The 27148-nt window shown below is 42.1% G+C and overlaps 2 protein-coding genes across 4 annotated transcripts; one reads left to right on the plus strand and one right to left on the minus strand.

Annotated features, from left to right (window-relative positions):
• The first annotated feature begins 3694 nt into the window (after nucleotides 1–3694).
• On the plus strand, nucleotides 3695–16912 carry LOC128379920 (versican core protein-like). Its single transcript, XM_053339559.1, has 8 exons — nucleotides 3695–3761; nucleotides 6271–6447; nucleotides 7769–7888; nucleotides 7967–8221; nucleotides 9890–10064; nucleotides 10260–10387; nucleotides 11278–11599; nucleotides 16654–16912. The coding sequence occupies exons 1-8, from the start codon at nucleotides 3695–3697 to the stop codon at nucleotides 16910–16912; spliced, it is 1503 nt and encodes a 500-aa protein (XP_053195534.1).
• Nucleotides 16913–24218: 7306 nt separating this feature from the next.
• LOC128380173 (EKC/KEOPS complex subunit Lage3) lies at nucleotides 24219–27011 on the minus strand. Of its 3 annotated transcripts, XM_053339890.1 has the most exons (5): nucleotides 26947–27011; nucleotides 25242–25370; nucleotides 24770–24892; nucleotides 24656–24675; nucleotides 24219–24561 (listed from the first exon to the last, which is right to left on the minus strand). In XM_053339890.1, the coding sequence occupies exons 1-3, from the start codon at nucleotides 26994–26996 to the stop codon at nucleotides 24778–24780; spliced, it is 294 nt and encodes a 97-aa protein (XP_053195865.1). In that variant the 5' UTR covers nucleotides 26997–27011; the 3' UTR covers nucleotides 24219–24561; nucleotides 24656–24675; nucleotides 24770–24777. The 3 variants fall into 3 exon arrangements, with proteins under 3 accessions (XP_053195865.1, XP_053195863.1, XP_053195864.1); XM_053339888.1 differs by lacking the exon at nucleotides 24656–24675 and having other exon boundaries at nucleotides 24219–24611; nucleotides 24778–24892; XM_053339889.1 differs by lacking the exons at nucleotides 24219–24561; nucleotides 24656–24675 and having other exon boundaries at nucleotides 24743–24892.
• Nucleotides 27012–27148: the final 137 nt, after the last annotated feature.

Raw genomic sequence — 27148 nt, forward strand, 5'->3', positions numbered from 1 at the left:
CCCTTCCATATTTCCTTCCTCTCTTCTTTTCTTTCCTTCCTCCCTTCCACTTTTACTTTCTCCCTCCCTCCTTCTTTCCTTCCCTCCTTTCCTTCCGTCCTTATTCCCTTCCTTCCTCCTTTCCATCCTTCTTTCCACTGTCCTTCTTTCTTTCCTTACTCCCTTCCACTTTTACTTTCTCCCTCCCTCCCTCCTTTCTTCTTTCCTTCCCTTCGCTGCTTCCTTCGTTCCTCCCTTCCATCTTTCTTTCCTCTCTTTTTTCCTTCCTTCCTCTTTTCTTTCCATCCTTCCTTCCTTCCTTCCTTCCATGATGATGACGAAGATGACGATGAAGAATGAAATGACTGCAGTTAATGTCGATGGATGTTTTATAAAAGTCTTTTTTCTTTGTATCTTCAGTTTGTAGCAGAGTGACTAAAGTTAAAGTGTTTTACTGTATATATGAAAAAAAAACATCAACATGAGATTAAAATTAATTTTTAATTTCTGAGTCTTCCTTTAATGTGTGAAGCAACACCTAAACACCTAACTAACTCAGATCACTGAACCGTATGGATTTAATGAGCAAATTAATTCATCTTGTTTTCTATATGAATTAAATCATCTCAGTTTTTTATAAACTGAGTTTTAATTGGACAATCGCTGCTTTGAAGGCGGGATCAAGCAAACAGGAAATGACCATTATTAGAGCTCACACACACACACACACACACACACACACACAGCAGCATCATCATATTACCAGCTACAGTAAAGTACTAGTACCTCAAACTGTACTACAATAAAGTACAAGTACCTCTAACTGTACTACAGTAAAGTACAAGTACCTCTAACTGTACTACAGTAAAGTACTAGTACCTCAAACTGTACTACAGTAAAGTACAAGTACCTCAAACTGTACTACAGTAAAGTACAAGTACCTCTAACTGTACTAGAGTAAAGTACAAGTACCTCAAACTGTACTACAGTAAAGTACAAGTACCTCAAACTGTACTACAGTAAAGTACTAGTACCTCAAACTGTACTACAGTAAAGTACTAGTACCTCAAACTGTACTGCAGTAAAGTACAAGTACCTCAAACTGTACTGCAGTAAAGTACAAGTACCTCTAACTGTACTACAGTAAAGTACAAGTACCTCTAACTGTACTACAGTAAAGTACTAGTACCTCTAACTGTACTACAGTAAAGTACTAGTACCTCTAACTGTACTGCAGTGAAGTACTAGTACCTCTAACTGTACTACAGTAAAGTACAAGTACCTCTAACAGTACTACAGTAAAGTACTAGTACCTCTAACAGTACTACAGTAAAGTACTAGTACCTCAAACTGTACTACAGTAAAGTACTAGTACGTCTAACTGTACTACAGTAAAGTACAAGTACCTCTAACTGTACTACAGTAAAGTACTAGTACCTCTAACTGTACTACAGTAAAGTACTAGTACCTCTAACTGTACTGCAGTGAAGTACTAGTACCTCTAACTGTACTACAGTAAAGTACAAGTACCTCTAACAGTACTACAGTAAAGTACTAGTACCTCTAACAGTACTACAGTAAAGTACTAGTACCTCAAACTGTACTACAGTAAAGTACTAGTACGTCTAACTGTACTACAGTAAAGTACTAGTACCTCTGTACTACAGTAAAGTACTAGTACCTCAAACTGTACTGCAGTAAAGTACAAGTACCTCTAACTGTACTACAGTAAAGTACTAGTACCTCTAACTGTACTACAGTAAAGTACTAGTACCTCAAACTGTACTACAGTACCTCAAATTGTACTACAGTAAAGTACAAGTACCTCAAACTGTACTACAGTAAATTACTAGTACCTCTAACTGTACTACAGTAAAGTACTAGTACCTCAAACTGTACTACAGTAAAGTACTAGTACCTCAAACTGTACTACAGTACCTCAAATTGTACTACAGTAAAGTACTAGTACCTCAAACTGTACTACAGTAAAGTACTAGTACCTCAAACTGTACTACAGTACCTCAAATTGTACTACAATAAAGTACTAGTACCTCAAACTGTACTACAGTAAAGTACTAGTACCTCAAACTGTACTACAGTAAAGTACTAGTACCTCAAACTGTACTACAGTACCTCAAATTGTACTACAATAAAGTACTAGTACCTCAAACTGTACTACAGTAAAGTACTAGTACCTCAAACTGTACTACAGTAAAGTACTAGTACCTCAAATTGTACTACAATAAAGTACTAGTACCTCAAACTGTACTACAGTAAAGTACTAGTACCTCAAACTGTACTACAGTAAAGTACTAGTACCTCAAACTGTACTACAGTACCTCAAATTGTACTACAATAAAGTACTAGTACCTCAAACTGTACTACAGTAAAGTACTAGTACCTCAAACTGTACTACAGTAAAAGGAAGTAGAATCAGTTTAATGCACCTTTAATATCTCCCCTCTTTTTCTTTCACTTTTCTTTCTCTCCTTTCACCTCCCTCTCCTCCTCCTCTCCTCCTCAGTCTCTCCTCTCCTCCTCCTCTCCTCCTCAGTCTCTCCTCTCTCCTCCTCCTCACTGGGCGGTGTATTATTTTGGGGGGGGGGCTGTTCGGACATGCGCGCGCCCCTCCTCTTCCTAATGTCTGCAGGATAATAGCGCGTGCAAAGTGGATTTGAACTTGCATCCAGTGCTGAGTGAGAAGTTTAAACCCGCGAGGAGCAAAGTGGATTTCATTTCTCTTTTATTATCAGGATCTAAAAAAGGTTTGTGTTTCATTTCTTTTTAAACTCATTTCCTTTTTTTAGAGATTTACTGAAGATAGCAGACAGAGATTGACCAGATAGATAGATGGATAGATAGATAGAGAGAGAGAGAGAGAGAGAGAGATAGAAAGTCTGTCCTCAGTGTTTCAGGTTTCTACATACTTCTCTTAAATTGAATACTGGACCGTGATTGACTCTGAACTAGCTGTGACGTCACAAATATTACGCGTTAAAAACTGAGATGTAAAAGTGAGCGCAGAGAAAACTTTCAAAATAAAATGCACACACACACACGTCATTCTGCACAGAGAAGAAGAAAAAACATCCAATGTGAGTTTTGAGCAGAAATATTTAAATTTTTATTAACAAAAATCATTTTAAAGCATTAAAAGTCTCTTCATGAAGCAGAATATTATTATTTCTATAGGCAGAACTTTTAAGGTCTGCCTTTATTTTGTAATTATTTGACTTTTTTTTCTTAATAACTTTTCCAATATGTACATTTTTGATAGATTATCACACATTTTTTTATATAAATTACATAATGTACTGTCTTGGCTGAGCTGTGCTTTAATCATATAAAAGGAAATATGAGTTTATTTAATCAGTGACAGTCTGTTTGATGTCTGTACCGGAAGAAGATTTTCAGATTAAAGGTATTTTACACACAGAATCAGAACAATTCATAATAATGTGTATAAAAAAGGGTTAGGGTTAGGGTTATTTTATACACTAATATTTATAGTTAAACTGTAAAAATGACACTCTTTATGTTTGATAACCACAATGCAATACATATTCTGTATATTATAAGATATTTTTAAAGCCTTAATATCCAGTATCAGTCAAGCCCTACATTCAACTAATCATTTAATAATCAAGTTAAAGTCTCTCGAAAGCATCAAAATGAATTTAATCTTCATCTTTTTTCTCCTTCAGATCGAGTTGAGATGAAGCTTCCTGTCGTCACACACCTGCTCTTCCTGCTGTGCGTCTGTTCAGCTCGTCCTCCACCAGGTGAGTCCGGGGCGGTCCGTCCCTAAACTCCGTCCCCCCCCGTCTGTTTCTCCTCTGCTTCCTGTCACGTAGGCGTAATAACAGATTACAGATTACAGTCCGAGCCGGACAAAGTGGAAAGTGATTATTACTCCCAACACAAGAACGTAGTCGCTCTAAAACACAGTAATCACACACACACACACACACACACACACACACACACACACACACACACACACACAGGAAGGAAGGAAGGAAAGGAGGAAGAAGCTTAACTGATGATGCAAAGGTGTTTTTTTAGCTCATAAGAAGGAAGGAAGGAAAGAAGGACAGAGGAAAGAAGGAAGGAAGGAGGAAAAACGAGGAAGGAAGGAAGGAAGGAAGGAAGTTAGGGGGAGGATAGAAAGAGAGGAGGAGGGAGGGAGAAAGGAAGGAAGGAAGGAAGGAAAGAAGGAAGGAAGAAGCTTAACTGATGCAAAGGTGTTTTTTTTAGCTCATAAGAAGGGAGGAAGGAAGGAAGGGAGCAAGGAAGGGAGGAAGAAGGATGGAAGGGATGAAGGAAGGAAAGAAGGACAGATGAAATAATGAAGGGAGGAAGGTAGTGGGGAGGAAAGAAAGAGAGAAGGAGGGAGGGAGGGAGGGAAAGGAAAGGAAAGGAAAGGAAGGAAGGATGAAATAAGGAAGGGAGGAAGGTAGGGGGGAGGAAAGAAAGAGAGAAGGAGGGAGGGAGGAAGGAAAGGAAGGAAGGATGGAGGAAAGGAAGGAAAGAAGGAAGTGTAACATGAGGCTGACCCGAAAGGGAGAGAGAAGGGCCAGTCTCAAAAGGAATGCATTGATCTCTCCATGAGGATCGTAAAATGAAAATTCACTGGAAGATAAAGACTGAATCGGCTGTTTTCTCTTCCCCCCCACGTCCTGTCACGAGGCTGGACCCAGGGGAAAGAGGTATGAACGTTGACCTTTTTTCTTCCCAGGGGGTTTTCTTATATACTAAATCTAAACTTATCATTCACATGTGAATGTCATCTGATCCTCCGTGGAAGCACAACACATGGACATCTGTTATCCTCAACCTCCAAATGAACCCTTATTTCGACCCTTAATGCAACGGACATGACCATAGGTCCTATGGTCATGAGCTTTGGGTAGTGACCGAAAGAACAAGATGGCGGGTACAAGCGGCCGAAATGATCTTCCTCCGTAGGGTGGCTGGGCTCTCCCTTAGAGATAGGGTGAGAAGCTCAGTTATCCGGAGGGAGCTCGGAGTAGACCCGCTGCTCCTCCACGTCGAGAGGAGCCAGATGAGGAGGCTCGGGCATCTAGTCAGGATGCCTCCCGGACGCCTCCCTGGTGAGGTGTTCAGGGCACGTCCCACCGGTAGGAGACCCAGGACACGCTGGAGAGACTATGTCTCTCGGCTGGCCTGGGAACGCCTCGGGATCCCCCGGGAAGAGCTGGACGAAGTGGCTGGGGAGAGGGAAGTCTGGGGTTCCCTGCTCTTAGGCTGCTGCCCCCACGACCCGACCCCGGATAAGAGGAAGAAGATGGATGGATGGATGCAACGGACAATCAAAATCCCTCTTTAAAAGTAATGAGCAATATGATCACTGTGATATTGTATTTTGATGTCACATTTCTGTGATTTCATGTTGACATAAAATGCGGAAGATGTTAAAATCCAACAGGAAACCAGAAGTATGGTAGGAGTAAAGTTTGTTAAGTCTGCTAACATAAGGCCAGCATAATCTTATTTGGGAAGATCAGAAAGCCATCAGTAACCATTTCTGAAATAGCAATGCATGTTGTAATTGATTGTGGGACTGTAACCTCAGAACATCTACAATGTTGTGTCGATTAATGTCTGTTATTCCGGTATTAGGGTGAAGGATGCATTTTATTACCCTCTACTGATGAGACAGCAGTGATGAGACATTAAGGAATTAAGTCCTGATATTTTAATTAAATATTAAGACACAATCTTCCCTCACTGTCCTACCGTGGGAGGAGAGAGGCCCTTCACACACACCAAGAGGTGGGCGTAAACCTCCCTCCTCCTCGATACAAAAACCGTGAGCATTCAAAATTTCACTCTCTTGTTTCTCTTGTTTTTTTTCCGCTCCTTGCTGCTTGCTTGTAATCTCTTAATACGTTTTTCTATTAGTTAGTCTTTCTTTAGTAATTTCGCAGTTTTAGAGCATTTTCCCTTTTTGTGCATTTATCCTTGATTTTTAGTACAAGTCAATCAGTCGTACTCCAGTTAAAGTCGCGGCCCTTTTTGATTATCCTAGTGTAGTTTATTTACCTTTTGATCTTTTTCTGAAAGCCAACGTGCCTTAATTTTGTCCGTTTTCGGACTCAGACAGCAAACCTCATTTAACTCCGCCACTCCAAGGCTCATCACAAGCCTGAAAGACTTTTTCTCTCAGTAATTCACGCTGAGTTCAAGAGACCAGTTACGTCGAATATACCCCGGCTTTGCTGGCCAGCCTTAACTGAGGTGTTAAGACAATAACTGAGTCAACCACAGACATCGTCTCTTCACCGCCTGTGCTCCACCCCGAAGCGCCAGTGGAATCTGCAGCTCCCGAGGCCAGCAGAACCACTCAGCCGAACCACCCGCAGAAGCCATCTACCTGGTACCGCATCGTGAAGGCCAGAGAGAGAGACCAACCTCCCGCTGGGTTTCGCGACAAAGACCACCTCAGTGCTGACGATCGAAATCTTCTGCAAAAGTAGGGTGACGGTTACATTTTCTAACAGGCTGGTGAAAGACTATAGCTGACCTCTCCAACTTCACTGCCCTATAGTTATTAATATCGACAGAATAGCTTTAAATAGTATTTAGGAGTTTAGACTGTTCAGTCATCACTGCTGCATCATGAGTAGGATCTGCTATTAACCTTCCCTATGAATAATTAACCTCCCTATTTGACGATATATATATATATATGTTTCATGACGCTATATCTATTGTTGCTTAATTCATGTGTTTAAATAAATAGCCTGTTAGTATCATAGACAAACTGTGTGTGTGTGCAAATTATTTCTGGTTGAATACACTACAAGTTCCCTGACGCCTAGAATTCATGAGCCTAAAGATATTTGACTGATTCAGTAAATTTACCTTAATCAAATCTATTTAATTGAGTTATGATTATTTGATCAATTATAATTAAATAACCATAACTTCCGGATCTTGCGTCCGGTGGTGCCCCCTTTTAACAAGTGTTTATTCAAATCCGCTACAGAAGGGAGGAAGAAGGATGGAAGGGAGGAAGGAAGGAAAGAAGGACAGATGAAATAATGAAGGGAGGAAGGTAGTGGGGAGGAAAGAAAGAGAGAAGGAGGGAGGGAGGGAGGAAAAGAAAGGAAATGAAAGGAAAGGAAGGAAGGATGGAGGAAGGAAGGACAGACGGAAGGGAGGAAAGAGAGAGGAAGGAAAGAAAGAGAGAAGGAGGGAGGAGAGGAAGGAAAGAAGGAAGGAAGGAAGGAAGAAATGAGGGAGGAAGGGAGGACGAAGGAAGGAAGGAAGGATGGAAGGAAAGGAGGAAGGAAGGGAGGAAGAAGGAAGGAAAGGAAGGAAGGAAAGGAGGAAGGGAGGAAGGTGGGGGAAGGAAAGAAAGAGAGAAGGAGGGAGGAAGGAAGGAAGGAAGGGATGGAGGAAGAATGGAGGAAAGAAGGATGGAAGGAAGGAAGGAAGGAAGGACAGAGGAAAGAAGGAAGGGAGGAAGGTGGGGGGAAGAAAGAAAGAGAGAAGGAGGGAGGAAGGAAGGAAAGAAGGAAGGGCAGAGGAAAGAAGGAAGAAAGGAAGGATGGAGGAAAGAAGGAAGGAAGGAAGGGAGCAAGAAGGAAGGAAGGAAGGAAGGAAGGGACGGAGGAAGGAAAGGAAGGAAGGAGGGAAGGAGAGAAGGAAAGAAGGAAGGAAGGAAAGGAGGAAGGGAGGGGAAGGAAAGAATATTTGGTGTATTTCTGCTTTCAAAATAAAAGCATGAGGAAGTTAATATTTTTTCACTCTTGCATCCCAGCGTCTCCCCCGGCGATGAAGATGGAGACGAGCTCGCCAGTGTCCGGTTCTCTGGCGGGTCAGGTGGTGCTGCCGTGCTACTTCTCCATCCTCCCCGTTGCCCCCGGCGACGGCTCCGGCTCAGGCGATGGCTCCGACGACGGCTCTGGCTCTGGCTCCGGCTCCAGCGACGGCTCCACTCTCGCCCCCACCACCCCTCCCCCTCTTCTGAGGATCAGGTGGACGAAGCTGGAGGAGCAGGCGGAGGAGAAGGTGGTGCTGGTGGCGACGGGCGGCATGGTGAAGGTGGGGTCAGAGTTCATGGGCAGGGTGTTGTTGCCGAGTCACCCGCTGGCGGTGGGTGACGCCTCGCTCACCATGGAGAGGCTGAGGGCGAGCGACGCGGGGCTCTACCGCTGCGAGGTGATGCACGGGAACGAAGATACGCAGGATACTGTGAGGCTCAACGTCAGCGGTGAGGACAACACACACACACATACAGAGATACACACACACATAGAGATACACACACTTTCCTTCCTTCCTTCCTTCCTTCCTTCCTTCCTTCCTCCCTTCCAGCCTTCCTTCCTTAAAGGTGCAATATGTACAATTTTAAAGGTGCAGTATGGCATCTAGTGGATTAGACTTGGCAGAAATGGAAAAAAAAGTTTCATAGGTTTGTTACTTACACATAGAGCAGGTCTAAACCGAACTCTTCAGGTTTTAATTTAAAGAGACCCTATGTATAGTAACTTTACTCGATTACTCAACTTCAGTAACCTTTAAATATGAGACGGAGAACAGAAGTCTAACTGGATATCTTTATTGCAGATATTCAATAAAAACAGCAACGATAGACCAACGAACGGCAAAACAGCCCCGAGGCCCCGAGGCACGCCCTTACAGACCCTTTATACTATTGATTGTGTGTGGTGTCGTGCATCATTGTGTGCGTGCACCAGATCAAGTAATATTCAGTTCCTGGAATTCTATTCTTAAGAGGTGTTGGCCAAGATGAAAAACAACTTGTTGAACAACATTCAACAAGTTGATGGAATAAACATGGTAAGGCCTGTTGAGCAATCTACTAACTAACCTTTCGCCTCTACTGGTGTTTTCCTTGTTCTCCCTTCTGATACACACAAATGTAGATATGATACACACAATCTGCTCCTACAACCCAACATTCCCACATGAGCAGCACTTGGCAACAGTGGCAAGAAAAAACTCCCTTTTAACAGGAAGAAACCTCAGGCAGAACCATTTAGTAAGGTTACTTGATATCTTTAAGGTATCCACCTCAATAAATTGATACCAAGTAGTATGGAAACCTGCAAGTGGAAACCTCGTAACTCCATATTTCATTCTGGACATAGTAGATTTCTGACAGCGACCATAATGATCAACATCAAGAGAAAGGGAAAGGCCTTGTGTCTGGTCAGCAGACTTCAATAATCGGGTATATAACAGGCGGGGAGTTCCTGTCCTCTGAAATGAGGCCAACCAGGAAGTAACTTAGAGCTGCATTCTATCAAAAGGCCACCAGGGGGCGACCGTCTCTATACAAGTCAATGGAGAATTCACCAACTTCTCACTTGATTTCTAACCTCAGTAAACGTTTTCAAAATGTGTTTATGGTCTCAATCGCTAGTTTAAAGCCTTCTTCAATGCAGTATGATGTTCATTTGGGACATTTTGGCCTCCCTGATTTTATATGTGATGATAAAGCAGGGTATGCATTAGGGCGTGGCTACGTCCTGATTGACAGGTTGATTGACTAATGTCGTCGAGATCCAGCCCTCGCAACCATAGCAACCTCCCCGCTCCGCCCATGGCCCCGCCTCATGCCCATATAAGTAGAATCCGTGTTTTTATTTTCCCAGCATGCACCTGAAATTTTCAAGATGGCGCTGCCTAGATTCGAAGCTATTGGCTTCCGAGCAGCAGTCCACAAACCAATGGGTGACGTCACGGATGTTACGTCCATTTCTTATACAGTCTGTGGTATATAACGATGGCAGCATGGACACAAGGCTCGAAACAAGCTGCAGAAAACCTCCAAACTTCCGATGTGATAGAACACATTATGAACTCTGTATCTGATGTTACTTTACTGACTCTGTACCGATCTCTCTCTCTCCAGGCGTCGTGTTTCACTACCGGTCGGACACCAGCCGCTACACTATGAACTTCCCTGATGCGGTGCAGACATGTCAGGCTGTCGGCGCCTCCATCGCAACGCCTGAACAACTCACGGCTGCTTTCGAGGACGGCTTCGACCGATGTGATGCAGGCTGGCTCGCCGACAAGTCCGTCAGGTACGAGCACTGAAACACTAATTAGTCGAAACAAGAGATAAAATATGAAAAGTCAGATCAGGAGGAGGAGGTCAGGATTAAGGGACATGGTTTTGCTCTTTGTAATCATTCCTCCTGTTCATACTGACTGTTAAAAGATCTCCATTCATTTAAAAGTAGCTGATCATACTTCTGCCGTCACTGTGTTTTTTTCAGATATCCGATCGCGGTGCCTCGTCCAGGTTGTTTCGGCGAGTTGTTGAACCGACCGGGAATAAGAACGTACGGCGTCCGCGACTCCACAGAGAAATATGATGTGTTCTGCTTCGTGGACAAACTACACGGTAAGCACAATCACATCTGTGTGGAAGCGGTTAGCCTTAGCTTAGCATAAAGACTGGAAACAAGCTCAAAAAACACACTTACCAGAACCTCTAAAGCTCTGGACTCTGTAGTTTCCTCCCCTCCCAAATCAGATCATCGATGACATTTCATCATTCAACTGCTGGCTGTGGAGGTGAAGTGGTGTCCAGCTGATGACGTGGGCTTCATAGATAATCGGCAGACTTTCATGGGAAGACCTGGTTTGATTAGGAGAGACGGCATACATCCAACTTTAAGATGGAGCTGCTGTCATGTCCAGAAATATGTCAAAGTTTATTAAACCATGACAAGCCAGAGTTGAAACCAGGAGACAGAGCTGCAGTTACCCATCCAAATGCATGTCTGATCCCCAAACCATTTAAATCAATTAGTTATCCACAAAAATCTAAAATCATGTAAAATACAAGTGCATCAGTGTGGAGATGACTGATAGAAAAGCTGATAAGAAGCTCAGGTGAAGATGTAAGTTTTTAGCTTTCTCTTAAACATATTAAGCAAGTTACTTCTCTGATATGTAAAGGTAGTAGTTTTGGGGCGAAACTACAAATATCAACCTCAAGGTGGCGCTAGAGGAAAAGTCGGAGGATCACCAAAATCATTACGGTATATCAGCTTGGAACCACGAATGTCTGCACCAAATTTTACACCAATCAGTTGATCAGTCGTTGAGATATTTCTGAACCAAAGTGGACTAGAACATCTGTAGAGTCTCTTTGTTTGTTGGTCTGAGCTCATTAAAGGTTTTGCATGTAGGGAGGACTTTAAATTTAATTCTGAAACTTCACAATGTAAAAGCAGCTTTGTATTAAACTGTTTTCTTATTCTGTGCCTCTCTGTCTCCTTCCTGAAGGCGAGGTCTTCTATCCCTCCATCAGCGATAAACTCACCTTGCAGGAGGCGAGAGACGAGTGTAAGAAGCACGAGTCCGTCTTAGCTTCGCCCGGTCAGCTGTTTGCAGCCTGGAGAGCCGGGCTGAACCGCTGCGACTACGGCTGGCTGTCCGACGGCAGCGCCCGCTACCCCATCACCGTCCCCCGGCCGCAGTGTGGAGGAGGCCTGCTGGGGGTTCGGACGCTGTACAAGTTCAAAAACCAAACCGGATTCCCAGATCCCACAGAGAGACACGGACTGTTCTGCTTCAAAGGTAAAACACTACTCAACACTACTGAAGTGTAATTTAACCCTTTATAGGACACTCATTGAAAGGAAGGAAGGAAAGAAGGAAGGGAAGGAGGGAGGGAGGGAGGAAGGGAAGAAGGAAGGAAGGAAGAAGAAAGGGGGATGGAGGAAGGAAAGAAGGAAGGGAGGAGAGAAGGAGGAAGAACAGACGGAAGGAAGGAAAGGAAGGAAGGAAGGACGGAGGAAGGAAAGAAGGGAGGGAGGGAGGAAGGACAGATGGAAGGAAGGAAAGGAAGGAAGGACGGAGGAAATAAGGAACGAGGGAGGGAGAAAGGAAAAGAGGAAGGGAAGAAATAAGGCAGGGAGGAAGGACGGAGGAAGGACGGAAGGAAGGAAAGGAAGGAAGGAAGGATATTTTGGGATATTTACAGAAGTTACCAAATATAATGATTTGCCCAATAAAGGGTTAATAACAGGTAGATTCTTGATGTGTTGATGTGCTGATCTGAGACTCTCTAACTTCTTCCACTTTTGCTTCTCCTTATATCAGCGGTGGAGTGAGGCCTTGAAATCCACCGGGAATTTTTTCACTGGTCCCGGCCCCGGTGTTACGTCCCAACTGGTTTCCAATTTAACTGGTTTCCTTACCGAACAGCAGAGGAGGGAGCAGAGGTGTTCACAAGTCATTTTTTGAAGTCCAAGTCAAGTCTCAAGTCTTTGAGGGTCAAGTCTCAAGTCTCTCGCAAACACTAAATCAAATTCCAATTCTATAAGCTGTAAAATCCTCTATATAAGACAGTATTGATGATTGTTTCTTCTTCTTTTCTAGAATCTACAGCGATGTGATGTGGAAAAAATACAAAGGATTGTTTCAATTTCATAACTGTATTTTGTATTTTGTATTAACAAGAGTTTTTTTTAACAATGCTGTAAAATACAATAAAAGAAATATATCGCACCAATATTTTGATAACAGGCACTCAGCACACACTATTTTGCATTTTAACAATAAATGAAAAAACAAAACCCACAATGGTGAAAGTAAATTATGAGTCGTACTCATTTGACTTACTAACTTAAAAATCTAAAAGTCTGGTTGGATTTCTGATATGTTTTATATGATCTGGTAAACAGCTCAATAAGAGACGAGCTCTGAATCTATTCCAAATATTTAGAAAAAGTCGCCCTGGGAAAAGTGGGGTGGAGATTATTGGCTGACCTTGTGTTGTAATTATGCATTTTAGAACATTACAGCTTTGTTTTGTTCTTGGTTTCTGGCTGCATGGACTAAAACTAATCAGTGAATGTTTATTTATTCAATCGTTGTAGCTTTTAGAGCAGAGGGCCGCATGTTTGACACCCCTGTTTTAGACAGACTTCAGATCTCTCTCAGCTTCAAAAACGTGGAAAAGAAGGGAAGATTACAGATCTCCCATATGTAACATCATCATCCAGAAACACTCGAAACCCCTTAAAAAGAAAGGTCAGCTCAGTCTGCTTGTGTGAGGGAACCTCGTACTTTCTATAGACTGTGTATAAGCTGCGTAATGGGGGTTAAAAAAAACCCAAAGTGGCAGTGCTGCAAGGAAAGAGTTAACTACAGGTGCTCTACAGTAAAAGTGACAGCATGAGGACGCCAGATGGCCGAGGCTCGCCAAACACATGACATCATATCTGGGAAGGGCCGAACATGCAGCCAGAACAGTAACATTCACTAGAAGATTCCAGGGAAATTGTGAGTGCCACGGGGCTACTGCCGGGACGAGTAGCTACACGATTCATTTTTTCCTTATGAATGTACGTTATTCTCAACTCAATATCCCTGAGAATATTAAGTGAATGTTATTATCGTATTTAAGCATAAATAATAATTATTTAAACTTATTAATTAATGTCTACTTCATTTATTCCACAGACAGGAACATCACTGTTATGAAATTATTAAGTAAATCTTCAAATCATTTAGAAAGTAGATTTTATTACTTAATACTTTTTATTTTAAATTACTTGGTTGTATGAAATTATATTATGTACATTTTGTTCATCTTCTATTGATAAATGTTGAATCTTTTTATATACCACAAATCATATAATACAATATAATAAAACTATTTATTTTGTCCTCAGTAAACATGAATTAATCCATTCAGATGAATTAGCTCAGTTAACTGGCAAAACAGACAGACAGGAATTAGCCAATCACAAAAAGGTAGGTCAGATTCTGCCCAGCAACAGGTTGCTAAGGGCAGCTAAGGCCCTGCGGTTGCTAAGGGCAGCTAAGGCCCTACCGTTTCTATGGCGATTTGAGAATCTGCTTGGAAAAAATTCTCAAAATTCTGAAGAATTTGACTTCTGACAAGGTCCCGAACAATTGCAAACTGTGAGAAAACTGTAACTCCTGTCCAAAAACCGAAAACACTGTGAGAGACACAGAAGCCGGCAGATTCTGACAGTGTTTATTTTATTCAGATATTCTTTAAAATGAGCGAGTAAGCTCAGTGTGAACACAGAGTGAGATTCTTTTGAAAAAAGAAGACGATTACATTAGAGTGAATGGGGAGCGAGACAGGTATTGCTGCCGGTCTCGGCCCCCTCGTTTGAATTGTGTGCAGACCCCGCCTGTCAAAGTCACATTTTATGAATCCCAACACCTATGTCTACATTTAGACCAAGAATTATTTGTCTCCTTTGTACGGTTTGGCCGTGAGCTCGAGTTAAAAATAAAAATTAAGGTTATTTTTTACTGCTTCTCACACTCTAGCTAACTGCCGCTTCCACTCTAACTTTGAAGAAAAAGTGATTTCCACTCCTCGTTTGACTGCTCATAGTTTGAAAAGTTTACATGTTATGGAAAAACAGTTTGGTATTTTTCCGGAGAGGACAAATTTTCCTCCGTTTTAAAGTTTGAATCATGTTTCTACGTGCACATATGAGCGAGCTAGGTGACTCTAAAAAAGGTGAAATGTTGTGTTTTTAAAAAAAATTCCCATTAATTTCCAATGGAGAAATCTCACGGTTTTTTGGGAATAACTTTGGGAAAAATTGGAATTTCAACACCAAAAGTCATAGCACCTCTTTCCCGATCGAGCCGCACGTTTTGATGTATATATTGTTGGGGTTTTCTCAAAGCTGCGGGAGGAGTTACGCGCCGAAAAACAGCGGAAAAAGAATAATAAGTATGGAGAAGATTAATAGTTGCCTCGGAGCTAGAACCCGTGGCACTAAATACTCTGTTATAAGTACAGCACTGTATTTAAATCCTACTTAAGTTGAATTAACATAAAAATGTCTTCGTCCGTCAGTAAAATGTCACCTCTGACTGCTATATTATTACATATGACATCATTACATTATTAATACTGAAGTGTCGATGTGTAAGCAGCATGTTTGAAGTGAACTACAGCTGGAAGAAGTTGATGACTGATAATTTATTAGTCAGTTTTCAAGCATGTACACCAAACATCTGCTTCTACCAGCCTCCATGATATCCTAAATATGAGTATCAGTGATCAATTTTCTGACATTTTAAAGACAACATAGTTCAGTCTAGTGTTTCACAACCTAAGAGGAAACACCGGACTCCAAAAGGTCCCAACATGAATAATGGGAGAAGAAAAAAGGAGAAAAGATACTTGATGAGTTTTCTCTAAAAGATATATTCCAGCTCTATATTAATATTCTGAGTCTCTACTGGAATATCTTTACATGATTTCCAGTTAAAAACTCCTTATTTATCTTCTACTGGTCCTTTATGCAGCCGCTCAGTTCAGCCTCTGTCTGTTAACAGGCAGTTTTACCTCCTGTCTCTTTAAGGTCCCCCTTAGCAACCACCTTAGCAACCAGAGCTTCTACTTAAATTAACTATAGTATCAGGATTTCACTTCTCTTTCTCTTTACTCCAAAATGTTCAACTTCACAAATCACATCAGCACATGTTGGAGCTGAATCACATCTGAGATATGAGAGTGGAAACACCTTAGCAACCGCCTTAGCAACCAAAGCTTCTACATAAACTAACTATAGTAGCAGGATTTCCCTTATTTTTCTGCTTCTCTTTACTCCAAAATGTTCAACTTCACAAATGACATCAGCACATGTTCGAGCTGAATCACATCTGAGATATGAGAGTGGAAACACCTTAGCAACCGCCTAGCAACCACCTTAGCAACGACAATGAAGACGACAATGGGCTGGTGAAAGCAAATAAAGCATCAGGGTGGATGAAACCTGAGCAGGGAACATTTTTATATATGTGTTAAATATCCAACAATATAACAACATTATATCTATATAACAAATAACCACAAAAAGCAGAATATGTGTCCTTTAATCTTGAACAGTGCATAAAGTTTATGAGTCTCTGTTTGAAATCGTAATCTGAAAAGTAATTATAGCTTTAGTGAAATATAAAAAGTGAATAATTTCCCAGTTAAACGAGGTGGAGTCAAAGTATAAAAATCAAGTAAACAAGTAAACCTACTTTCCCTCTTCTGGGTATGAACATGAGGGAAGAATGGGAGGAAGAGTGGGAAATTAAAGAGGGAAAAAGAAGAGGAAAAAAAACAACAAAAGAATGAGAAGGGAACTCCACCTAAGTACTCCACCCCTCCATCCATACGTGCCTCTGACAGCCAGCAGGGAGGGATGGAGGACGGAGGGGAGTCAATTACGCACCGTTTATTAACCCTTAAATAGGCAATGTGCAATCTGCACCAGGAGATACAGACTCTTTAAGGAGCATGATTGGTTAAGGTGGTTGTTCAATTGTATATGAGCCTTATATTGGTAGAATTGAAGTTTGTGGTAGGTCAAAACGCTGATTGCAATGATAAAAATCAATTTAGAAACTAGTATGTGTGATATTAATTAATGAGCAGAATGTATCACTTTAACTTTTCTATGTTAAATATCACATTTAAGTGTTTTTACCATTATGACCATTTTAAACCTTAATAAGGGCAAAGCATCCTGGTGGAGATACAACTCATAAAATCCAAAATATATTAAAAATATGAAGGAAATGTTTCACTTTAGGTGCAAATGACATAACTAGTGACATCAAATTAGGATTTTTTTACATCTAATTTTCCACTCCTGCCTGTTTAAGGGTTAAAGGAAGAACCCAAGCAAGCTACAGATCGATCCACAGAGAAATACCCCCAGGGGTGCCCGAGGGGGGGGGGCACAGCGCACAGGACCAGTGCCTGGTGCCCGGCCCGGAGACACACGGCCCGGAGACACCCCACAGAGCCCAGAACCTCCAAGTGCCCAAGACTCTAACTCCAAGCAAAGTAGTCCAGCAACATCGGATCAAGTGGCCTCCGGCTAAGCAGCACAGGCTGGCACGTGCACACATAGGGCCCTAGGGGTGCTTGAGCCCCTGCCCCTTTTGCCTCGTATTAAAAAGTGCCCTCTGTGTGTGTGTGTGTGATGGGGGAGGGAGGAAGGAAGGAAGAAAGGGAGGAAGGAAGGAAGGAAGGAAGGAAAGACAGAGGAAAGAAGGAAGGGAGGGAGGAAGGAAGGAAAGAAGGACAGAGGGAAGAAGGAAGAGAGGAAGGTAGGGAAGGAAAGAAAGAGAGAGGGAGGAAGGAAAAAAGGATGAAGGGAGGAAAGAAGGAAGGAAGGAAGGATGGGGGAGGGGGGGAAGGAAGGAAGGAAGAAAGGGAGGAAGGCAGGAAGGAAGGAAGGAAAGAAGGGAGGGAGGGAGGAAGGAAAGGAGGAAGGACAGAGGGAAGAAGGAAGAGAGGAAGGTAGGGGAGGAAAGAGAGAGGGAGGAAGGAAAAAAGGATGAAGGGAGGAAAGAAGGAAGGAAGGAAGGATGGGGGAGGGGGGGAAGGAAGAAAGGGAGGAAGGCAGGAAGGAAGGAAGGAAAGAAGGGAGGGAGGGAGGAAGGGAGGAAGGAAAGGAGGAAGGACAGAGGGAAGAAGGAAGAGAGGAAGGTAGGGGAGGAAAGAGAGAGGGAGGAAGGAAAAAAGGATGAAGGGAGGAAAGAAGGAAGGATGGGGGAGGGAGGAAGGAAGGAAGGAAGAAAGGGAGGAAGGCAGGAAGGAAGGAAGGAAGGAAAGACAGAGGAAAGAAGGAAGGGAGGAAGGTAGGGGGAGGAAAGAAAAAGAGAAAAGAGAAAAAGTGTTTTTTTTTGTTTCTTGTAATGTTAAATAAATGTAGTGGAGTAGAAAGTAGCATCACATGAAGATACTCTGACGGTTCCTCAGGCTGTTATCATTTATTTATATTTTCTAATCACAGTGTATTAGCGATCAGTAGATTGAGCCTGAAATGGGAATAAAGTGAAAGTTTCATTAACATAAAAAATCTTTTAAAAAGTTGAGAAAGTTCAGTGAGAGCATCTTAAAGTCTCAGAGCAGCTGCTCGGCCTGCAGCGATCGGCTTCTGAACTTAACGACCATCTGCTCCGACTCACACGAGAAGAACTGAAGCAGCTGCTAAACAAAGAAAAGTTATGTTTACTGTCAGAGGTAGATCCATAAAGACTCTGTACACAGAGTAAGAAGACCTCAGGTGAGTAACAACAACACAGCAGGGAGAGGAAGAGGAGGAAGAAGAAGAGGAGGAAGAGGAAAAGGAAAAGGAGGAGGAAGACTGTAAACACACTAAGAAGTCTTCAGGTGAGAAACTTCACAACAACACGGAAGAGGAGGAAGAAGAAGAGCAGGAGGAGGAGGGAGAGGAGGAGGAGGAAGAGTAGGAGGAAGAGGAAGAGCAGGAGGAGGAGGGAGAGGAGGAAGAGTAGGATGAGGATGAAGAAGAGGAGGAAGACGAGGAGGAGGAAGACGAGGAGGAGAAAGAGTAGAAGGAGGAGGAAGAAGAGGAGGAGGAAAAGGAAGAGTAGGATAAGGGGGAAGAGGAGGAGAGGAAGAGGAGGAGGAAGAAGAGGAGGAGGAGGAAGAGGAGAAGGAAGAGGAGGAGGGAGAGGAGGAAGAGTAGGATGTGGAGGAAGAAGAGGAGGAGGATGACGAAGAGGAGGAAGACTGTAAAAACACTAAGAAGTCCTCAGGTGAGAAACTTCACAACTACACGGAAGAGGAGAAAGAAGAGGAGGAGGAGGAAGAGCAGCAGGAGGAGGGAGAGGAGGAAAAGGAAGAGTAGGATGAGGGGGAAGAGGAGGAGAGGAAGAGGAGGAGGAAGAAGAGGAGGAAGACTGTAAAAACACTAAGAAGTCTTCAGGTGAGAAACTTCACAACACGGAAGAGGAGAAAGAAGAGGAGGAGGAAGAGGAGGAGGAGGAGGAAGAAGAGGAGGAAGACTGTAAACACACTAAGAAGTCCTCAGGTGAGAAACTTCACAACACGGAAGAGGAGAAAGAAGAGGAGGAGGAGGAAGAGGAGAAGGAGGAAGAGTAGGAGGAAGAGGAAGAGCAGGAGGAGGAGGGAGAGGAGGAAGAGTAGGATGAGGATGAAGAAGAGGAGGAGGAGGAGGGAGAGGAGGAAAAGGAAGAGGAGGAGGAGGAGAAGGAAGAAGAAGAGGAGACTCATTAAAACCTGTGCAGGAAGAGGAGGAAGACGAGGAGGAGAAAGAGTAGAAGGAGGAGGAAGAAGAGGAGGAGGAAGAGGAAGAGGAAGGGGAGGAGGAAGAGGAGGAAAAGGAAAAGGAGGAGGAAGACTGTAAACACACTAATAAGTCTTCAGGTGAGAAATTTCACAACAACACGGAAGAGGAGAAAGAAGAGGAGGAGGAGGAAGAGTAGGAGGAGGAGGGAGAGGAGGAAAAGGAAGAGTAGGATGAGGGGGAAGAGGAGGAGAGGAAGAGGAGGAGGAAGAGGAAAAGGAAAAGGAGGAGGAAGACTGTAAACACACTAAGAAGTCCTCAGGTGAGAAACTTCACAACAACACGGAAGAGGAGGAAGAGAAGGAGGAGGAGGGAGAGGAGGAGGAGGAAGAGTAGGAGGAAGAGGAAGAGCAGGAGGAGGAGGGAGAGGAGGAAGAGTAGGATGAGGATGAAGAAGAGGAGGAGGAGGAGGGAGAGGAGGAAAAGGAAGAGGAGGAGGAGGAGGAGAAGGAAGAAGAAGAGGAGACTCATTAAAACCTGTGCAGGAAGAGGAGGAAGACGAGGAGGAGAAAGAGTAGAAGGAGGAGGAAGAAGAGTAGAAGGAGGAGGAAGAAGAGGAGGAGGAAAAGGAAGAGTACGATAAGGGGGAAGAGGAGGAGGAGGAAGAGGAGGAGGAAGAAGAGGAGGAGGAAAAGGAAGAGTACGATAAGGGGGAAGAGGAGGAGGAGGAAGACTGTAAAAACACTAAGAAGTCCTCAGGTGAGAAACTTCACAACTACAGAGGAAGAAGACGAGGAGGAAGAGGATGAGGAAGACGAGGAGAAAGAGGAAGAGGAGGAGGAAGAGGAGAAGGAAGCGTAGGAGGAGGAGGAAGAGGAGGAGGAGGAGGAAGAGGTACATCAGGTTTTCAGGAAGGAAATATGATGAAACTCATCTCAACCTGATCTGAGTTACTTCCTGTCTGCTGCTCATTTCTTCCTCATACTTCATAAATAAACTGTTTTTCTCTGCAGATGTTAGCAGCTGAGGAGGAAGAGGAGGAGGAGGAGGAGAAGGAGGAAGAGGAGAAGCAAGAGGAGGAGGAAGAGGAGGAGGAGGAGGAGAAGAAAGAGGAAGAGTAAGAGGAGGAGGAAGGGGAGGAGGAAGAGTAAGAGGAGGAGGAAGGGGAGAAGGAAGACGAGGAGGAGGAAGAGGAGGAGGAGAAGGAAGAGTAAGAGGAGGAGCAAGGGGAGAAGGAAGACGAGGAGGAGGAAGAGGAGGAGGAGGAAGAGGAGGAGGAGGAAGCGTAGGAGGAGGAGGAAGAGTAGGAGGACGAGGAAGGCGAGAAGGAAGACGAGGAGGAGGAAGATGAGGAGGAGGAGAAGGAAGACGAAGAGGAAGAGGAAGAGGAGAAGCAAGAGGAGGAGGAAGAGGATGAGGAAGACGAGGAGAAAGAGGAAGAGGAGGAGGAAGAGGAGAAGCAAGAGGAGGAGAAGGAAGATGTTCACAGCTGCAGCATCACGACTCCTCCTCATTCATTAGAGGCTGAGTGTTGGTTCATTAGAGACGATGACATCATCATGTGATCATGTGATCATGTGATCATGTGACCGTCTGAGCGGCTGGTTGGTTTATACGTCGGGTTTTTAGAGGCTCGTCGTTAGTGAAAGTGGGACGATGATTAAATGTCAGCTGTGATGAGTCACTCGTCTGAAAACACAAAAACCAACAAAAGAAGACCTTTTAATGGAGTGTGTGTGTGTGTGTGTGTGTGTGTGTGTGTGTGTGTGTCTCTCTGTGTGTGTGTGTGTGTGTGTGTGTGTGTGTGTGTGTCTCTCTGTGTGTGTGTGTGTGTGTGTGTGTGTGTGTGTGTGTGTGTGGCCTCTGCTGTTTAAACGAAGCAGGTTGGATCTCTGAACTTTGACTTTTCTACAAATATTCACCTCAACACACACAAACACACACACACACAACAATACAGTGAAAATACACACACACACAACAGACACACACACACACACACACACACACACACACACATACACACACACCAATACAGTGAAAATACACACACACACACACACACACGAACACACACACACAACAATACAGTGAAAATACACACACAACAGACACACACACACACACTCACACAACAGACACACACACACACACTCACACAACAGACACACACACACACACACACACAGTACCAGTGCCACTCACAACTGCTTGTTTCTGCTGCTGGTTTGAACCTTTCACTGTTCCTTCCTTCCTTTCTTCTTCCTCCCTTCCTTCCTTCCTTCCCTCCTTCCCTCCTTCCTCCTCCCTCCCTCCTTTCCTTCCTTCCTTCTTCCCTTCCTTCCTTCTTCCTCCTACATGTTCCTCTTTATTAAGACAATTAAACTTGTTTTTACAGCTAATTATAATCTTCTTCTTCTTCTTCTTCTTCTTCTTCTTCTTCTTCTTTTATGAGTTTGTACCGTCGTGTGTCATTAATATAAAACCTCTGTTATAAAATCTCTTTTCTTTTAAAACCACACGAGACAAATCCTCCATTAATGTGTCAGCTCACTCTCTCCCTGCTGTCACTTTAACACAAGACTAAAAGAAGGAATATGAACTTTTATTTTCTGCTTCGTTGCTCACTAAAGAAAAATCATGTCTACAGATAATTGCAGCAGTTTCCAAGTAACATAAGAAAGAGAAGAAAGAAAGAAAGAAAGAGAAGAGGAGAAAGTGTTTGTAGGAGGAAGAGACACCTGATGATCCGCTGTCTGCTGTGAAGCTTCATTTCCTGTTGAACGGAGACGTCAGCAGCTTATTATCCTGTCAGAGTTTAATCTGCTGCTGATGTCTGATCCTCTCATTCCTGCTGAGACTCCTGTTGTCCTCGAGTCAAGGAAGGAAGGGAGGAAGGAAGGAAGGGAGGGAGGGAAGAAGGAAGAGAGGAAGGTAGGGGGGGAAAGAAAGAGAGAGGGAGGAAGGAAAAAAGGATGAAGGGAGGAGAGATGGGGGAGGGAGGAAGGAAGGAAGGAAGAAAGGGAGGAAGGAAAGACAGAGGAAAGAAGGAAGGGAGGGAGGAAGGGAGGAAGGAAGGAAAGAAGGACAGAGGGAAGAAGGAAGAGAGGAAGGTAGGGGAGGAAAGAAAGAGAGAGGGAGGAAGGAAAAAAGGATGAAGGGAGGAAAGAAGGAAGGAAGGAAGGATGGGGGAGGGGGGAAGGAAGAAAGGGAGGAAGGCAGGAAAGAAGGAAGGAAGGAAGGACAGAGGAAGGAGCAGCAGCTTATTATCCTGTCAGAGTTTAATCTGCTGCTGATGTCTGATCCTCTCATTCCTGTTGAGACTCCTGTTGTCCTCGAGTCAAGGGAGGAAGGAAGGGAGGGAGGAAGGAAGGAAGGGAGTAAGGGAGGGAGGAAGGAAGGAAAGATAGAGAGAAGGAGGAAAGAAGGAATGAAAGGAGGGAGGAAGGTAGAAAGGAAGGAAGGAAGGAAAGTAAGAAAGAAGAAGGAAGGAAGGTAAGAAAGTAAGAAAGAAGAAGGGAGGACAGAGGAAAGAAGGAAGGAGGATGGAGGAAGGAAAAAAGGATGGAGGGAGGGAGGAAGGAAAGAAGGACAGAGGAAAGAGCAGCAGCTTATTATCCTGTCAGAGTTTAATCTGCTGCTGATGTATGCTCCTCACATTCCTGCTGAGACTCCTGTTGTCCTCGAGTCAAGGGAGGAAGGAAGGAAGGAGGGAGGGAGGGAGGGAGGGAGGAAGGAAGGGAGGAAGGTAGGGGAAGGAAGGAAGGAAGGAAGGTAGGAGGGAGAAAGAAAAAGAGGAAGGGAGTAAGGAAGGAAAGCAGGGCAGAGGACAGAAGGAAGGGAGGAAGGTAGGGAGAGGAAAGAAAAAGAGAAGGAGGGAGGGAGAGAGGGAGGAAGGAAAGAAGGACAGAGGAAAGAAGGGAGGAAGGTAGGTAGGAGAGAGAAAGGAAAAGAGGAACGGCGGAAGGAAGGAAAGAAGGACAGAGGAAGGAAGGGAGGAAGGTAGGGGGAGGAAAGAAAGAGAGAAGGAAGGAGAGAGGAAAGAAGGAAGGAAGGACAGAAGGGAGGTAAGTAAGAGGGAGGAAGGAAGGAAGGAAGGAAGGAAGGAAGGAAGGGGGATTGAGGAAGGAAGGAAGGAAAGAAGGAAGGGAGGGAGGAAAGAAAGAGAGAAGGAGGGAGGAAGGAAGGAAGGAAGGAAAGAAAGAAAGGAGGAAAGAAGGAAGGTAGGTAGGAGAGAGAAAGGAAGAGAGGAACGGAGGAAGGAAGGAAAGAAGGACAGAGGAAAGAAGGAAGGGAGGAAGGTAGGGGGAGGAAAGAAAGAGAGAAGGAAGGAGAGAGGGAGGAAGGAAGGAAGGAAGGAAGGAAGGAAGGAAGGGGGATTGAGGAAGGAAGGAAGGAAGGAAGGAAGGAAGGAAGGAAGGAAAGTTTATTGATCAGACACACAGGCAGTTAGTGTGTCAATTAAAGCTTTTACAGACTTTTAAGATGCAGTTTAATATTTTATTATTTAATATCTTCTATTATTAGTAAACCTGCAGAATCTACACCAGTTATTATAATTATATATTTTATATAAGAAGTAACCGGATGGAAAGAGAGAATAAACTAAAGTGATGTTTTTATTCTTCCTTCCTGTTATTTTGCTGCTGTGAATCCAAACCAGTCATATCTATAGATGTCTGGTGCTGTGGCGCCCTCTGCTGGTCAGTCCGCGTCACTGCAGGTCAGGAGATAGAAAATAAAATAATATTATAAAGCTGTTTATTTTATTAGGTACATTAAAATATTAAAAACAACCCCATTATTTAAATGATTTTTAATTGATATAAAATATTATTGTGAGTCTCTCTAATGTATATAAAAAATCAAAGTATAAATGTAATAAAAACCTACTCAGAATTATTTTATGTCTGTTACTTTATTTTTTATTTCTATTGAAACTAGTATGTTTTCTTTATAGTAATTATATTTGTTAGTTATTTCTTAATTAATTCATAAATTTTTCTTTCTTTCTAATGAAACTATGATGCTTTCTTTAAATACTTATTTTTAAATTTAATTTTATGAACTGGAATGACGGCTGCTTTTATATTCTGTTTAATAAAGAAATAAAAAGCATCACTCTACATTAATAATAATTCAATATAACATGTAAATTATGTGATGTATGAATATTGTTGCTGCTTTAAATAAAACCTGTTTAATTTAAATACAGAAAAGCTGCAAATGTTTGAAATCAGGTTTATTGTAGTTTGTTGTAACATTAATAATATCGATGCTGTACATTCATTTATTTAAACTCAATAGAAAACATGTTTTAACGTCTTTGTGATCTCTCAGCCTCCAGAAAAGTTCAAATAAGCGCTTAAAAAAACAGCTGCCAGTTAAATGTCCTTTTTTCAGCCTGTTCTTTCTTCCAGATGTTGAACCTGAACCCTCCTGATCCAGATGTTGATCCAGATGTTGAACCTGAACCCTCCTGATCCAGATGTTGATCCAGATGTTGAACCTTCCTGATCCAGATGTTGAACCTGAACCTTCCTGATCCAGATGTTGAACCTTCTTAATCCAGATGTTGAACCTTCTTAATCCAGATGTTGAACCTGAACCTTCCTGATCCAGATGTTAATCCAGATGTTGAAGGTTCAGGTTTAACCAACGTTAATCCAGATGTTGAAGCTTCCTGATCCAGATGTTGGAGGTCCCGGTCTAACAGCTGTTGGACTCAGAGCGGGACAGCGGGTCCGAACATCTCCATGGTTTCCATGACGAGCGACAGATGATCCATAAACGAGTTCACTGACACGCGGAGGATCCGAGCTTCATCTGCGCTCCACTTCCTGTTACACAGAGAGAGAGAGAGGTCACATGATCAGAGGACTGGTAGGTAGGTGTGTGTGTGTGTGTGTGTTGCTATGTGTGTGTGTGTGTGTGTGTTGCTATGCGTGTGTGTGTTACTATGTGTGTGTGTTTGTGTGTGTGTTGCTTTGTGTGTGTGTGTGTGTGTGTGTTTATAGTGTGTGTGTGGTTGTGTGTGTGTGTGTGTGTGTCTGTAGCTCTGTATGTGTCTGTGTGTCTATGGTGAGTGTGTGTCTGTGTGTGTTGCTCTCTGTGTGTGTGTGTGTGTGTGTGTGTGTGTGTGTTGCTCTGTGTGTGTGTGTGTGTGTGTGTGTGTGTGTGTGTCCTCACACAGACAGCGTGCTTCCTGTCACCTCCAGGTGTTTACTGATGCCTCCTCTCCTCGGTTCTCTGTCGGGTGACAAAGAGTTCAGAGCGATGACGGCGTCACGAGACGAAGGGAAAGGAACGTCTAGAGAACTACAGGAAGTCAAGGAGGAGAACCGCCAAAATAATGACATGATAATACTATAATAAATACAATAAATTAATAGGAAATTAAATATAATAAAATAAAATAAAATAAAAAATATTGATGATAAAATAAATTAATAGAAAATAAAATAAAATGAAAAATAATAATAAAATATAACAAAATTATAGAAAATAATTAAATAAAACATAAGTAAATATATAAAATTAGAAAATAAAGCAAGTTAATCAACTAAAAAAGAATAATAAATAAAATAAATTAAATTAAATGAAAAAATAATAAAACATACTACATTGAAATAAAATAAAATATAAAATAAAATACAATAAAACAAAAAATAAAACATAATAAAATAAAAATAATACAAGTTTTTTAAAAATTAATTAAAATTAAATTAAATAAATAATAAAAGTAAAATAAATAAATAATACAAAATAAATAAATAAAAATAAAAATTCAATAAAATAAAATAAATAAAATGAAAAACAGACGTACACCAACAGCACATCTTTTAAATCACTTTACAGATTTGCTTTTATGTGACGTAACTGTTATGTTACTTATTTTATTTTATCATTATTTCTATAATATTTTCATGTTATTAGAGATATTTTATTTCATGTTTCCATCAGACAGAAAACTGCAGTTTAACAAACGACGTCACATTAAGTGTTTCTGGCTGTCGGCCCGTTTTAAAACCAATTTTAACGTTTTATTACTCAGTTTTAAAAATATATATATTTATGGTTTTTACTTAATGCTCCAAACTCCAGATTAATAACACACAGGAGGACAGACTGAGGCTCACAGACTCTTTAAATCTCCTCTAAACATAACTTTTATAGCCGTATTTTATCTCTTACGTACTTTTACTGTAATTATACTTTTTGGGGGGGATTTCTATGTTTTCTCTCTGCTGTAATAAAATAAGTTCATCATGACATAAATACATAAACCTAACCCTTTCATAGATGTGGTTTTAATATGATGTCATCTTTGAACAGTGAGATATAAAATTATACTTATACTATTATTTTAACCTCATTTTATTGACATTTTTAACCATTTTGAGACATTTTAAGGACCTAAAATTGATCAATTAACTGTAACAAATAACCAATAGATTAATTAAATTATTATAAAAAGCTCTAAAAAACTAAACAAGCAGTCAATTAGACCCAAACACACCAAACATCCCCTCTAGCTTTAGTCTATCTCTTAGTTTAACACAATAATAAAGCTTCATTAAGACTCTATGATATTAATTCTTATTTAATATTAATTTATCAGGCAATACCAAACCTGTCAGATCAGCTGTGATGGAAACATGAACACTTTACTCTCATAAACAACAGAGCAGAGCAACAGTTAAATATTAATAACTATAAACATGAATATAAACATTAATATAAACATTAAACACCTTAAAACAGCACAAACACGTCCAGTAAAGATAATATATAACTGCGTTTATCAAGAATTAAAGTCATAAACAGATTAAATGAACTTTATCTCACATATAAGACTCATATTTACTGACTCACAGCTTTTATTAAAGGATACAACTCCAGCTTTCCCTCTGCGTGGTTTGATTCTCCCTCTGCGGCCGCCATGATGGTTGTTGTTGAGAGGAGGAAGACACCGGAAGTGACGACACGAGAAGCAACGGCAGAATAAGATGCTTCCCCCAGCGGCGGATTATAATATTACACCCGCATATTAAATACGAGGAAGATCCTTTATTCAAGTTACAGTAACAATATAG

The sequence above is a fragment of the Scomber japonicus genome, chromosome 19 (genome assembly GCF_027409825.1).
Source record: "Scomber japonicus isolate fScoJap1 chromosome 19, fScoJap1.pri, whole genome shotgun sequence".
Taxonomy (NCBI): domain Eukaryota; kingdom Metazoa; phylum Chordata; class Actinopteri; order Scombriformes; family Scombridae; genus Scomber; species Scomber japonicus.

What these genes read in the sequence shown, in the direction of transcription:
- LOC128379920 (XM_053339559.1), top strand. Translation starts at nt 3,695, where the DNA reads ATGAAGCTTCCTGTCGTCACACACCTGCTCTTCCTGCTGTGCGTCTGT. An exon ending in TCGCGACAAAGACCACCTCA is followed by an intron (nt 6,448 to 7,768) that starts GTGCTGACGATC and finishes CTTGCATCCCAG; the next exon opens with CGTCTCCCCCGGCGATGAAG. An exon ending in CTTCGTGGACAAACTACACG is followed by an intron (nt 10,388 to 11,277) that starts GTAAGCACAATC and finishes TCCTTCCTGAAG; the next exon opens with GCGAGGTCTTCTATCCCTCC.
- LOC128380173 (XM_053339888.1), bottom strand. Translation starts at nt 26,996, where the DNA reads ATGGCGGCCGCAGAGGGAGAATCAAACCACGCAGAGGGAAAGCTGGAG. An exon ending in GCAGAGGGAAAGCTGGAGTT is followed by an intron (nt 25,371 to 26,946) that starts GTATCCTTTAAT and finishes GACTTCCTGTAG; the next exon opens with TTCTCTAGACGTTCCTTTCC. An exon ending in ACAGGAAGCACGCTGTCTGT is followed by an intron (nt 24,893 to 25,241) that starts GTGAGGACACAC and finishes TCTGTGTAACAG; the next exon opens with GAAGTGGAGCGCAGATGAAG.